Source organism: Cyanistes caeruleus, chromosome 15 (genome assembly GCF_971803275.1).
Source record: "Cyanistes caeruleus chromosome 15, bCyaCae1.hap1.1, whole genome shotgun sequence".
NCBI classification, from domain to species: domain Eukaryota; kingdom Metazoa; phylum Chordata; class Aves; order Passeriformes; family Paridae; genus Cyanistes; species Cyanistes caeruleus.
The window spans coordinates 8,017,330-8,031,609 of NC_141715.1; the positions used below are offsets into that span (position 1 = coordinate 8,017,330).

Genomic DNA, 14,280 nt, shown 5'->3' on the forward strand with positions numbered 1-14,280 from the left:
AGAGAGTTGTTGACCTGTTGAGCATTGCAGAATAAAATTATGCAACAGTGGGAAGAACCTGTGCAGGAAAGCAGAGTTATTTGGAATTTGCTTTAGGCAGCAAGGTTAAAATCTGCATTATTAAGCAAGGTGTCAGGAAATGTTTGACTACAAATGATTAGTATTTCCCATGGGAAAGACCATACATCTGAGAGCTTGGAGTTTCATAACACAACAAATATTGGGTCTTGAGAGACAGAAATCTGCATTGCTGCTTCTACAGCTTTCTGCCTTGTGATGGTGCTCCTTTTAGATTTTGTCATTTAAATAATAAAGGACTGCAAATCAGGGTGTTCCTTACAGGTTTATTCTACTTCTGTTAGCTGCATCATCTGCAATATTTAAGTATTTTTTAGGTTGCATTTTGTTGACTTCAAGACTTTTATTTAGTGTGACAAATTTTTGCATTGTATTAACTTTTTCCTTTTTTATTGCAGTGCTCATATCTCTCCCATAAGTATCTTGCCAGCCTCTGCAGAGTAAGTATAATGAAAATATAAAATGTTTTAATTGTGCTTTTACTAGAACATGCATAGAAGTTATGTAGCCTTTCAAAAAAAGTAGTAGATTTGATTACATTTGTGAAGGAACATATTTTAGTATGAGGGATTTCACTGGTGACATTTAACACTAACACAGGAAATACCAAATGCCTGTCAGTGTTGTTGACTGCAGGAGCATGACAGCAGAGTGTGCCTGCATCCAGAATCCAAAACTTTGGTTTTACACTTAGATACATCATAAGTTTTTTTACTTAACCTTACAATAGCATTCATATTGTAATTTTAGCACAAGTGATGCTGAGTACAGTTCAGTGGAATTCTTTGTACAAATGTGGAAGAAAAAGAAAAGCACAATTTCAGAGTTAATAAGGGGGGATAAATAGTTTAAGATTTTTACAGGAGGATCTTTAAAGGTCTCTTGTGTGTTTTACAGTCATTTTGTGTATAAGACCTCTTGATGAGCTGCCTGAGAGGCACTCAGCAGCGTAAGTCTATTTTTAAAGAATGCTTTTCTTGATGAAATTTTGATATATCCTGTGTCCTTCATCAGGTGCTTGCTGATTGTCTCTGTTGTTTGTTGGCTTTTGCCTTTTAAGATGACAGCCCTGTTCAGAAGAGGGTGCAACCACATAAGTGGAACCTGCTCCAGGGTTGGTTCTGACCTGTTACAGACACAGGATTTTACTATAACATTAATATAGAAGGCTTTCATAAGTTTTTGTATATAGTTGTTAAAAAATAGGTTAGTTATTGTAATGTGTTGATTACTCTTAAAATACTGTTGATAAACTTCATAATACTTTATGTAAATCATCTGGATTCAAAAATAGTAAGTGTAGTAATTTCCACTGCCATTTTGGAAAAGTTAGTCTCTTTTGCCTTGAAGTACTGCCATCAAAGATTCCTGTCATGTAAAGTTTTTTCTTGGCCTTTTTGTGTAATCAATCAGTGCAAAAGTAGAGTTCTTAATAGGACTTTCCTGTCTTTTTTTCTTTTTAGCATTTTAGAAAGAACAATCAGAGCAGCTGTGGAACAGCATCTTTTCGACCTGCAGAGCAGCTTAGATAACGATCTGAAACATATACAGCAACAACGACTGGGCTGTAACAATGAAACTAAAAATCCCAGCGGGGATGAGGAAGGATCTAACAACCAGTAAGATTTTTTTTGTGTCTGTAATGAATTCTCTAGGATTGTGTATCTTAATTCTTCCAAAGAAACCTATCCAAATCCCCCACTTCATCCCAAAAGTTATGACTTTCTGTTGACTTCAGTTTTATCTGTTTTAAAATTAATCAACTTCTGTCAGATGCCAGTAATCAATAGCTCTTGAAGCAAATATTTTAAATTGATCTTGTAGCTAAAAAATGCCATAAAATCTTATCTGCTCTACTGCTGAATTCTGTGCGAGTAGCACAGGAACTTAAATTTACTCAAGTGCTTTCATTCTTATCTCATGGATGTGAGTTACAACAAAATTGTAATGTATTAAAGCTATTTTTCAGTTTCATAACTCTGTCATAGCTACTTTATTGCTCTGTCTGCCAGTGGGAATAAAACAGCCAAAAATGGATAGAATGACCACTGTGGGTCTATTTGCATGGAATTCAACCTTATTTGATCAGATTTTATTTTTTTTGTAAATGAGGACAGATTCTGAGTGTAGTGATTGCCATGGAAGCATTTGGAAGCTGGTACATTTTGGTGCTTCATTAAAAATAAGTAGTCGTGATTAATACCCAGACTTCAAAAATGTGTTGTTAAGATTTCAGTACCTAAAATTCTTAGTTGCTGAGAGTGGAATACATGAACAGAGCCTGAAATGCATGAAGCAACTCAAATGCTCTTTTCTAAATTGTTCAATCTTTAGTGGTTTTAGAAGACAGGAATAAAGTTTGCAGTGGATCATAAAGGTAATAATCATTGCTGGTAATGATCAATTAAATCTGAGTTTTAGTGCTAAAGATTCAATGTCTTTGAAGTAATTTGTAAGTGGGTAATTGCCTCACAGCCCTGTAGCAGCTGAATTCCTTCAGTCCCAGTGTAAGTGCTGTAAAGGTTGGCTGATCTCAGAGGGGGAGGCTCCGAGTGCCATCACTGCCGGTTTGAAACCAGTATCCTCCTCTGGCACAGGAACTATTCCAAATGCTTCTGATCATCATTCCACTGTGGATTAACTGTAAGAGAGGATACATGATATCGTTCTTCAAGGGGGTGTCTGGGTTCTTTAAAGCAGCAGTCCGTGAACAAGGCAAATACACAGTCAAATTAAGAACTAAAATAATCAATGATCCAGTACCAATTTCTTAGTACTAAATGGCTGGAATGAAGAAAAGAAGAGTTAAAATGTTAATTTTCAACCCATCCTGTGTATTATCTCTATATCTGATAGAAAAGGAGCTTTCTTAACACAGTTTGGAATTCTTTTTGAGGAAAAGGAAGGGAAAGAAATCAAAGGCTTGTGATGAATGACAGAGTCATGTGGTAATGGGGTGGTGGCACATAAAAAATATATGTGAATCCAAATATGGTGTCAATTAGTTTTAATCTGGCTGTAATGTTACATGCCTTAAGTTGAAGTCTTGGCAGATTAAATGTTAGGAATAATGGGATTTCTCACTCAAGGGGAACAGTAGCTATAAACTAACTAGCTGTGGTTACTGAGAGGAGTGTATCCACAGCAGTGTCATTGAGTCACTGTAGTTTCAGGATGTCATTGCTTCTGGCTGTTGTTTTAATTTCTTAGGTTAGTGTGGTAAGTGTAGGCTGTATGCCTGGCCCTTCAGACAAGAACCAAATAAATACATTTTAATATGTCTATCATGTATGGATGTACAAAACATCACATAAGTAATTAATTTTTGTCTACAGGTCAGAATTAATTCTGTTCAAAAAAAAACCCAAACAAAAAACATCCTGATGTTTGATTATATTTAAGAGGGAGGGGGGGAAAGCGTTTTGTTTCTACTTTTTTTTTCTTTTGAAGGTTTCTAAAGTCTTTCTGTTTGTATCTTTAGGAACGATGTTATTGAAGATAATGACACTGGTAGCAGTGAAAACACAGGAGGCTGCTCTGAAGTATTGGTTTGCACTGATTTAGACAGTGAAGCTATGAAACATGATACTGTAACTGAGGAAGAAGAAAGCATTCAGGTGAGAGGAAGAGTCTCCTGAATCTCAAATCATACGTTGCTGCAACTTTAGTGCTCTAGAGATCCAAATTTCCTCAGAGCTCTGATGTAGTATTACATGGTGCTCTCGCTATGTGCAGTCAGGTGTCTTCCTTGCTGTGCCACATGCACTGAGAATTTTTTGTGTATTTTGGTATGACTTGTTTGGACACTCTCTGATATTTTGCCGTTCTTCTTTCACAGATACCAGCCCTTCCTTCTGCTGAGGTAAGTTGGTGTGTGAGGCGGCATAGCACTGGTTAGTACAGCATCTGTGTTAGTAAAGGCTTCCTGAGGAGCAGAAGCTGTAGAGCTGAGATTGCAGCATAGGCCACAATCACCTTGCATGGATCAGGAAGAGGTAGCAGTCACCTTGAGACTTTGCAGCCTCTTGGCTGTGCTTGTGCTAGGAAGGTGTGGTTAATCATTAGCTAATTACAGCCTTTCCTCTCTGTTTCTAGTTCTTCTGTGGTAGGCAGAGATGTCCTGTTCTTTTCAGCACATTCTTTATCCCTTCCCTAGTTGATGCAATCAAGGAATTTGTAAAATATGTGCTGACAAAAATGAAATCAAGGGTAACAGTGAAGTGCAAGAGAGGAGAGTATTCATCCACTCTGTATCAAGTAGCACATATGCAGCTGTCAGATAAGCCCTTCTAATGAAAAGAATCAAATCTATAGTTCTTTTTTTTTTGCTAGCACTTCTGCTGTTACAAATCTGAATGGTGAATTCTGTGGGTGGAGAGGTTTGTTACATGTTACGTGCAGAGAAGTTTCTGCAATGGTTTTCAGCTTTTTGCCTCTGAGCCCATAAATCTTCCTGAGGGTTTCCTGAAAGATAAGCAGATAAGCAAGCCTATTGTTAGTAGACTTCAATTAAACTAGAAGAATTTAATGGGTCTTTGAACTTGAAAAGATGGGAATGGATGTCTTAGCATAGTGAAACTGAGTCATCTGGAATCTGTATTTTTATTAAAACAAAATGTTTCTGTAGTGCTTTTCACTATTGTGATGTGTTTTGTTCTTGGACTTCTGTTTGCTTTTGGGGATCCCAAATAACTCTCTTGAATCACCTAGCAAGCCAGATTTTCCAGTTGTTCCCACAAACTAGCCTATTGTTTTGGAATCCCATTCTGTAAATTAATTTTCACAGAATGTATTCATTGTCCCGGTTCTTTCCTCATGCTTTAATGCCAAAACTCGTTCTAAAAAAATAATTGGATTGTTATCCTGTAGCACAAAATGCATGAAACATAGTGTTGGATATAAAGGGGGAACATGATGCTTGGGAGTGCACAATAGAAATACTTTTGTTGTCACACTTGATGTCATTCTTGGCCTTTTGCTTTTTGATAGACTTCTGTCCATGGCTGTCAGTCACATTTTGGCATGAAGTTTTTGGGTTTTTTTTCAATGTTAGTTTTTGCCATCCTCTTAATACACTGTTTCAAATGTTATTAGTTTTTCCTTTTGGGGAGAGGTTGAAGGGAAATGTGGTGATTCTCTTGTGTGGAAGGAGTTTGACAGGAGCATGTAGGGTTGTAGGAAAAGAAAGCTCTGCACGTGAGTTCTCCTGTTGGCCTGAAATGGAAATAGAAGCAGCTGTTTCCACAGCTCCAGTAAGTGTCACTGTGCAAGACTTATACAGCTCATCTCCAGGGTGGAAATTATCTGCTGGAGTATGACAAATGCACTGTAATTAAAAATTGTTTCCCCAAATTGGAATTTGACTTAAGCATTGAAATAATGTCAACAGAAGAATGGTGTTTTTTCTGATAAGGGCGTAAGTTGCTGTAAGCAGCATAAAACTGGCAGTTGTTGATGTGTTTGAACTCTCCTGGTAACTTCATATTATATTGAGACACGGAAAAATAATTTTGTGAGAATTCTTGAAGTCTAAAACCAAATTACATGTTTTATATTTCAAATTTCTTGTATTTCCCCAAATAAGACACTTTTCTGAAGAAATCAAGTACTTTGGCATAAATACAGTGAACAAAGTGGTGACATGGATTCATCTAAACTTGTTTTGTGAGATGGTATCATAGAACTGACAGCACTTCTTCATCTCCTTCCAATTCTGTTGCTGCTTTATTTAGTAACAGGGATTAGTAGCTCCTTTAAAAAGTTCATCAGACTTGTTTCATTTCATATATGCTGGGCATAACTGTTTTTGAGATTAGGATGTACAAACTGCCATGATTTTAGTCACCCCAAACTTCACGTCACGAGTGACAATTTTAGGTACCACTTTTATTGAAGAAAAAATAAAAAATGTTTTGTCTGAAGGTAGAAAGTCATTGCCTGACTTCTGGTGATTAAAACACCTGGTCACTGGCCTTGCGATGTGAAAATGTCACATAGTTAAAAAGCATGATTTCCATTCCCATACACAAGAAGCTTTTAGTTCTTGAGGGGGTTTTGTGGTCAGAGATGATTATGGAAATGTTTTCTGTTAAGAGAGCCATTCCCAAATGTCTCTAAACATACTTTTTTCCCAACAGACTGCAGACATATTATTGAAACCATGTGATGAAGATGTTGATGGAGAAAATAATAGTGAAAGGTTTGTTTTTTTCTGTAGTCATACAAACTTACATGATTAACCTACAGCTTTTTTTTGTGAACAACCCTATATTCTGGGCAAGAGAAACAGAAGAATAAAAATCTATTATCTTTAAAATATTTTGGCATATTTTATTGTTTTTAATGATTGAAGAATTAATGTTAGGAACAGTGACTAGCCAGAAAGCTTTGTTAATTTGCAGCTTTATTCAGCACTGATTGAAATTTCAACTTTATTCAGTTGAGTTTTAAAATATTTCCTCTCAATTTGAGAATAAAGGTCTGAACTGTTTTTATTTCCAGCTTTGTTCAAGTCTAGTTGTTTTCATGCTATTTGAAAACTTGAACTTGAAATCCAATGCGAAGATCAGAGAGTGGAAGAAAAGTAATATAACTTTTATCCCTCCAGAGTTTTAATTATTGCCTTAAGTAAATACATGCCTAGCTGCTAAAACTGCATGGGGTAAAAAAAATACAAGGGGAATGTATTGTGTTTACTGTCCATTTAAATGATAATGTCCATTTAAAATGATAATGAGGTCTGTGTCTTCTCTTTAGGGAAAATATTATATTGCTTGATAGCAATGATAGAATATCTTCAGAGGCATTTCTGGTAAGAAATATTTAATTTATATACAGATACACAGTATCTTATAAGAAACACAAATGTGAAGTAACGTATTAAATTTAGCTTTTAATATCTTACTGTGGTTGGTGCTGCAAGGCTTGCAAGACCTTTCTTAGAGAGCTTATGTCACTTCACAGAAACTTAGGGCAGTGCAGCAAGTTTATACTTACACATCTCATGTAAGAAATGTTTTGTAGTATAAATAATTGACTGTTGTTGGGGTGTCTCTATTTGTAATTCCTTGAATTTGGGAAGATTTTAATTTTTTTCCTTAAAATTTCTAGAAGTGCTCAGACTGATTAAGTACCTGTTTTCCAGCTGCAAAGTAATAATAAAATTGTTCTGTCCTTTAAATACAGGATTCAAGTAGCAAGACTTGTGATCTTAATGCAAACACTGATTCAGAGGTGTTGGGGGATGGCAGCATTAATGTTCCCGAGGAAGCTCCAGGTGTCCAAGTACCTCATTTGGATCTGAAGAATGTATCTGATGGTGACAAATGGGAAGGTAATTTTCACTCTTTAGCTCACAGTATAGTTAGGGAGGAGTGATAAAGAAAACAATTTACAAAGTAGAAACAGCAGACAACATGTTCCTGTACATGTGGTAAGATCAACCAAGTCATGACATAGGTCTCATCTTGTTTCAGAACCATCTGCAACTTAATTAAGTACTTTAAAAAAATATAAGGAAAAACTAAAGAAAGAAAGCAAAAAAAGTCCAATTTTCATTCTAGGTGGCATATTTTATTTTGTTGGGGTTTTTTTTTCTTTATTATTTTTAAAGTTCCATGACCCTGAGTGTCTCAGCCAAGTCTTTAAAAACACTTTGTCTAATTATATTATTTAGTTAAAATTCTTATTATGTCTTGTTTGTCTTTGTTTGATTAAATGGAAACTATTAATTAGCTGAATTTGACTTAAAATCACTAACCTGCCAAACACAGCAGTTCATATTTCAGTTTTTCTGAAAAAAATCTGTCAGTTGTTTTGGTTTCCATGTCATTGGACAACTTGAAGCAGCTCTAAATTTTCAAATAAAGGGTGAAGTTGCAGATGGATATTTTTATGTGCCCCTTCTCCTTCCACAGTTTGCATTTTAGGAAAAGAAAAATATTTGTAACTGTTTTCTCTCAGACAGGATTCCCTATGTTTGTGACCTTATTCTTCACTGGCTTCCAGGGTTAGCAATCCCCTGAGCTTGTGACTTGACTGAATTTCATTGTTCAAATGTCTGGTTATAACTGTTAAGACTTCTGTTTTACTTAAAACAACCATTAGCCCTTTGTAACCAGAGTAAAACACTCTTGTTAATACCTTCTTTTCAAAATACTTCTCTTTTTATGTCTTCTTTATATCATGTTTCCTCTGCCTGGTGTTGATATTTGGAGTCATCACACCTTAAAAAATGCAAGTGATCTAAGTTGCTAAACCACCATGAGCTGTCACAGTGCAGTGGCCACAGGCCACTCGTTTCTGGCTTGGAAAACTTGCAGTGCAGCTTGATAGATGTAGTGCAGGTAAACTGTGCAGGGACAGGGTTTTAACTTTCAGCAGGCTCTTCCAGAATGACAGCTGTTCCTTGAGATGCCTTTTAAGTGTCACAGTGAAACCTTAGCAAGACACTGGTAACAAGGAATCACTGCCCTCAAGTTGTGGTTTCAGTGTTAGAAATGTTAAAATGAGGGAAGAGAAGCTGGAATGTGTGTCCTGTAACAGTGCAGCTTAGAGCTGTCACACATCAGCACATACAGCTTTGTCCTGAAGCTCAAGGGGTGAGAACCACTTGTTAATTTATCACTGCTGTTGACTGTCTTGCCTTCATGAGTCCACACTTCCCTTTTAACCCTTTTGCAAGTAATGAGGTTTGCAACTTGTAATTGGCTTCATTTGTTTTGTTTTATGCAGTATTTGTTGGTTGGTGCTCTTGACCCCTAGCAAACTATACATTCAGAGTGTGTCATGGCACAGAGAAGTCAAATTGCAGGCACCCAAAGACACCGAGTCTAGATTTGCATTCTTGTTGCCCAAGTTAAGAATAGTCTAAAGCTAAAAAGGCCATAAAAATCCTGCTTATGTTTTCAGTCTTTTATTTAGTTTAATTGCTTACTTGCACATTACATTTTATTGCATCCTCTATTTGTGTTAAGATGACTTAATACGTATTCTCAGAAGGTTTGTAGCATCCGTTTTCATTATTTCCTTAAATCTGCTCATTAAATTGCTTTTGGTTTTACTTCCCCAAATAACTTTATGACCCTTGTTTTGAAAATAAAGCAGCATATCTGTTTATAAATTTATATTATAACTTCCTGGTATTAAATCATGTTCTTTGCAATAGGTCTTATTTCACTGTGAAGTATTTGAACAGTGACTATTCTTCAGTCCTGTTTAGGATGGTTATTAGGAGCTCGGCCTTCCAAGGCACTGCAAGTCCTTGTGGCATTGTATTGAAGTAGAGTGACTTTGTTAAGAAGTCTGTACTAGTCAAAATTCAGTTACAAGATTTGGGTTATTAAAGCTAATCTAATAGAAAACTCAAAGGCCTGTATGCAACAGAATTCTTGAAAATCAACATCAAATGCTTGCTGGCCCAAGGCAAAAATGCAGAATGGTTGATTTATATTTCTGAATATTTTTTCTGCATTTGCCCTGCTTTTTGGAAATCACCATCATCTGTAGTATATTTACAAGCTCTGAGCAAAAACACTGGAGCTTGTCTTTTGTTCTTGTGAGGATGCATGAGTCTCTTATCAAACTGCAGTAAGTCTTTACTATTCCTCTACCAGTTCTTTGTAAACCTTTCCAGTAAAAAGTTCAAATTGGCTGAGGACTGAGCATCCTTACCTGCCATGGGAATTGCTTGGAAGCTGAGAATGCTCGGGGCCTGGTCCAAAAAGATGGGATGTTTTTCCCTGGTACTGTATCTTCCTGCTTTACATGTTATGTATAGTTTGTTCTGACTGTGCTGTGTGTTCACTTCAGTATTTTTGCCATTCTTTTTCATTTTATTAGCGCCATGCCCTATCACTTTCCCCCTCATTGATTTCAAAACAATGCATCTGCAGAGAGAAGGGGAGGGTAAGTATGGTTCGCCATACGTTCAGTTATCTGCCTTTTGATAGTTGATGGTTTGCTTTCTAACTAACCCTTCACCTGCTGTCCCTTATATCTTGGGAATATTCTGATCTGCAGTTATTTTGTTGATTCAAAAAGGTCCCCTTCTTGAATCTTGTACTGTGCAAACAGGCAAGATCACAGCTGAAAACCAAAAAAATTCCCAATCATACTTAGTAAATGTGCAGTGGAAAGCAGGTACAAGGGTTATTTTTTTTTAAAGATTACTTTGTGGGTTTTATTGTTGTTCTGCACACTTTGAACCCAGTTTTCAAATTTCTGATTTGAACTAGCAAAAAAACAGGCAACTCTGAAAGGAAAAGGGGGGTGGGATTTTAAATTAAAGGAATTGAAAGGCTATGTCAGTTCTTTTTTTTAGGCAGCAAGAAACCCATGTCAAAGAATTATAAGGGATGTTAATAAGGAGCTTTTCATAGGGATTTGAAAAAATTGATTGTTTTGGAATCTCCTTCCTAAAAAATCACCTTCCACGAATTAAGAAATCTCTTTTTCTCAGTGGTGTCAAGATTGATTTTGTCATAAAACCCAAAACCACTCCTTGAAAAAGACTTAAGCAAATAGTCATTGTACCTAAAGAAGTACTGTCAGACTTACCTTCTTCAAAACCAGGAGGACAACCTTTCAAAGTACATGTGTACATTATAAAAACTATTTTCCACAGCAAAATACTGCAATGGACAATAAACATATTCTTCGTATTTTACATTTATGATATATAAATGAGGCTCTTTTATACTGTTGAACTGCTCAGAAATGCATACTCCCAAGATACACTTTGAAAAAGGGATCCTAGTGTGCATACTTCATTTCAGTACCTTTTTCTTTCAGTTTTATGACAGAATTTGTAGCTTTCTGATGTATTTCACTGTTTTTATTCACTTTGTGTATGACACCACATCCTCTAGAGCATACAAGACTAAGCATTGGGTTCACATTTTTGTTTCGACTCTTTTTTTTATAGTTCTGTTAACAGAAAAGTACCATTTTGTGTCTTTTTTTTTTATCTTCTAGATCCATTTCCTGCTTTCAAGTCTTGGCAGGAGGACAGCGAATCTGGTGAAGCTCAGCTTTCCCCACAGGCTGGAAGGATGACTAACCATCCATTGGAAGAGGACTGTCATCCCATATTGTCACATCGGAGTTTGGATTTTGGGCAAAGCCAACGTTTTTTACACGATCCAGAAACATTAGACTCTTCATCCAAAGCACTTTCTTTTGTTAGGTGTGTATTTTAATGCAGTCTGGTAGGCAGGAAGTGTTATTGGCAGGATGAAAATACAGCTGTTTGAGATTGCTGTGGGTTTTCATGATCTGCATGAACTGAAGACCAAGGTCAGACTTAGCATTGTGTGTGGCCATTTGACTACTCTGGAGTGAGTCAGAGCAGAGGTTCAGCTGGGGTGGGATCGTGTCTCTCCAAGTGGCCACTGACAGATGCTGAGGGAAAGAGGATAAAAATAGGACAAGATTGCAGAGCTTTCCCTGGCATTTGGTCAGGGCTTCAGACAAATGGCACTTCCTGGGCTGAAAGTAGTATTTATATCCTTTGTTTACCAGGCTTTGCTAGGCTCTGATCTGTGATTTTATGTAAGCTCTGGCTTTTTTTTCTTGTGTTTTTTTAACCTAGTTTATTAAAGTAGAGTTGTCACTAAATAAGTTGCAGGTTATTTGTATGAACTGGGCAGTGTGACTCTCTAAATCTGTAAGTAACCTGTGACCAATACTGTCTGCTATTGTTACTGGGAAAGGGATGTTGAGAATTTTCATGCGTTAGCTCTTTAGGGTAGAGATAATCTCATAAAAATGAAAAAAACTGAACCAAGAGATTGGAACAAATTTAGAGTTTCTAGTTGTCTTTCTGGCAGATTTATTGATGGAAAAACATCCTTGTGCAAGTTTTCTCCAATTAGCCACAGAAGATATTTAACAAGTGCTGTTAAATTTACGTAGAAGACTGATCTGCAGAAAATTGCTGATGATAATAGCTCTTCTCCTCTTTCTGAAACTAATAAGGGTCTGTTCTAGTAAATTATTAGATTAGTGTTGCTAATATCTTGAACTACATAGATGTTACTGGCTGTGTTGAGGGATGTTTCAGGCACCTTGTATAGTAAGTGTTCTGGAAAGTTCTTATGTCAGTCTTGAAACAAAAATGCTTTGCAAGAGCAGCAAATGTCAAGGAACTGTGTGAAAGATTATATAAAACCACATACTTTAGAATTTAAGATATTAATGAAATTTATATTATAAATATTTATATTATAATGAATATTAACGAAATTTAATAAATTGATCAGTAAGACTAATGAATTACGTGGCTACCTTTTGGCTTAAGTATCTTTTAATTTGCCTGGGACAGTTGAGTGAAGCCGATTAATTGCTAAGGATGGTTCAGTGGTATTTTCTAGCCTGGGCTTTATTCTGTGCCCAGTACATGACGAACAACAGAGTATATAGTAACTTTTGTAAATAGCCCAGGCATCAGAAAGTTGGCAATTAATGGTACATTACTCTTGAATTTCAAATATGGTTTTTCTGTTATGGGTATTTCTGATGTTAGGGAGACAAAAATTACATCACATCTTGAAGGCAGCAGCTCAATGCAGTTTGAGTAAATAGCTCTGAAAACTTGAAATTAATGGATTAAGAACTGGAGAAAAAATGAAATTATTCATCTCTTACTTAAATATAAATGTTTTTTGCACTCATTTAATTATCTAAATGACATTTTGAAAATGTTTTTAAGCAGAACACGAAGAGCATCCTTTAGCTCAAAAGATGACAAAAGGGAAGACAAGACACCTTATCAGCTTGTCAAGAAATTACAGAAAAAAATAAAGCAATTTGAGGAACAGTTTGAAAAAGAGAAAAACAGTAAGGTAGGTTAGCACTTCTGTCTTTGCTCAGGATAAAGGACTGCATGGGAGGATGGAGTGACTCTTGTTGTTCATCACTGAATAACTGTGTTCACGAATGAGAATTTTGTTACGCACTGCTGTCTGCAAAAGGGAGCAGAGCAACAGCAATATTAGAAAGTGTGCCAGAATGCCAGATCCGGAGGAGGACAGAGTGACAGTTCTGCTGTGGGACTTAGGGCATTTTAGATGAGATGTGTGGAAAAGCAGAATTGTCTTACCAATCTCTGCTTCAGCTGCTGAAGTTGTTCCAGTTTTATTTTCACATGTGATGTCCTTATTTTGGCACTGAGATCTGATCTGATCTGAGTGGCATTCTTGTAACTGTTCACATTCACCACCACAAATATTACCAAATCTTGAAAGAAGTATTTATAAACAAGACCTAGTGTATTTGTTTTAATATATAGTTCTTTTGTACTTTTTTCAGCCCTCCTATAGTGATATTGCGGCCAATCCAAAAGTTTTAAAATGGATGACTGAACTTACAAAATTGAGAAAGCAAATAAAAGGTAAGAGATTGCTACAGTTTCTCATTCTCTACCAACACAAAGTATCTCCATGACTGAAATGGCTTCTTTGTCAATCAGTAAAATTACACAGCACACAGTAATGTTTCATTTCCACATTCTGCACTATTCAAAAATCAAATTATTCGTAGGTCTTTAATTCTTTAGGAAAGAAACTTTCCCTATGCAAATTAGTATGTTCCTGTATTTAGAGTTAAACAAAGTGAGAGTGTTATTTCTTTTAAACCTTTGGATTGAGCAATTTTTCCCCATTTCAGATGCGAAGCAGAGGAGCTCAGAGGGAGAATTCATACCTCAAACACGTCCACGAAGTAACACTCTTCCAAAAAGCTTTGGTTCCTCTCTTGACCAAGAGGATGAAGAAAATGAAGATGAGATGCGAGTTGTGCAGAAAGAGAAGAAACCCACCAAGGAGGCTACACTTGAACTCATTTTGAAAAGATTAAAGGAAAAACGAGTTGAGAGGTGTTTACCAGAAGATATAAAGGTAAGCATAAGGTTATGGATAGGCTCTTCCTTAGATAATAAGGGGGAAATAGAGCACTGTCAGACACTTGGGATACCATTTTATCAACTGCAAGATGCCTCTGGCTAGCAGCCCTTTACCATGCCATCATATTTCAGACTCAGTGGGGAAATGATCAACAAGAACCACATTTTCTTTCTCTATATTTAAATATTTACAAGTATGTGCTGGCAATATCGAACAGCTTTTAATGGAAGAACTGGGTTGTATGATGTTAACTAAGCTAAGTTTGGCTTAGGCATCTGTATAGCAAGTAAAAGTGATTTGT

The 14,280-nt window shown here is 36.3% G+C and overlaps 1 protein-coding gene across 20 annotated transcripts in view; it reads left to right on the forward strand.

Moving 5' to 3' along the window:
• FAM13B (family with sequence similarity 13 member B) overlaps window positions 1-14,280 on the forward strand; it is a 45,036-nt gene that overhangs the window by 23,257 nt on the left and 7,499 nt on the right. For 10 of the 20 annotated variants that reach the window (XM_023936017.2, XM_086851718.1, XM_023936016.2 and 7 more), the window contains 12 exons: window positions 477-518; window positions 1,542-1,697; window positions 3,560-3,695; window positions 3,917-3,940; window positions 6,216-6,277; window positions 6,835-6,889; window positions 7,264-7,411; window positions 9,919-9,984; window positions 11,053-11,263; window positions 12,791-12,920; window positions 13,387-13,468; window positions 13,744-13,973. In XM_023936017.2, the coding sequence (XP_023791785.1) occupies window positions 477-518; window positions 1,542-1,697; window positions 3,560-3,695; window positions 3,917-3,940; window positions 6,216-6,277; window positions 6,835-6,889; window positions 7,264-7,411; window positions 9,919-9,984; window positions 11,053-11,263; window positions 12,791-12,920; window positions 13,387-13,468; window positions 13,744-13,973 (1,342 nt within the window). The remainder of the gene's footprint in view (window positions 1-476; window positions 519-1,541; window positions 1,698-3,559; window positions 3,696-3,916; window positions 3,941-6,215; window positions 6,278-6,834; window positions 6,890-7,263; window positions 7,412-9,918; window positions 9,985-11,052; window positions 11,264-12,790; window positions 12,921-13,386; window positions 13,469-13,743; window positions 13,974-14,280) is intronic. The other 10 variants (XM_086851721.1, XM_086851713.1, XM_086851722.1 and 7 more) reach the window with 1 other exon arrangement.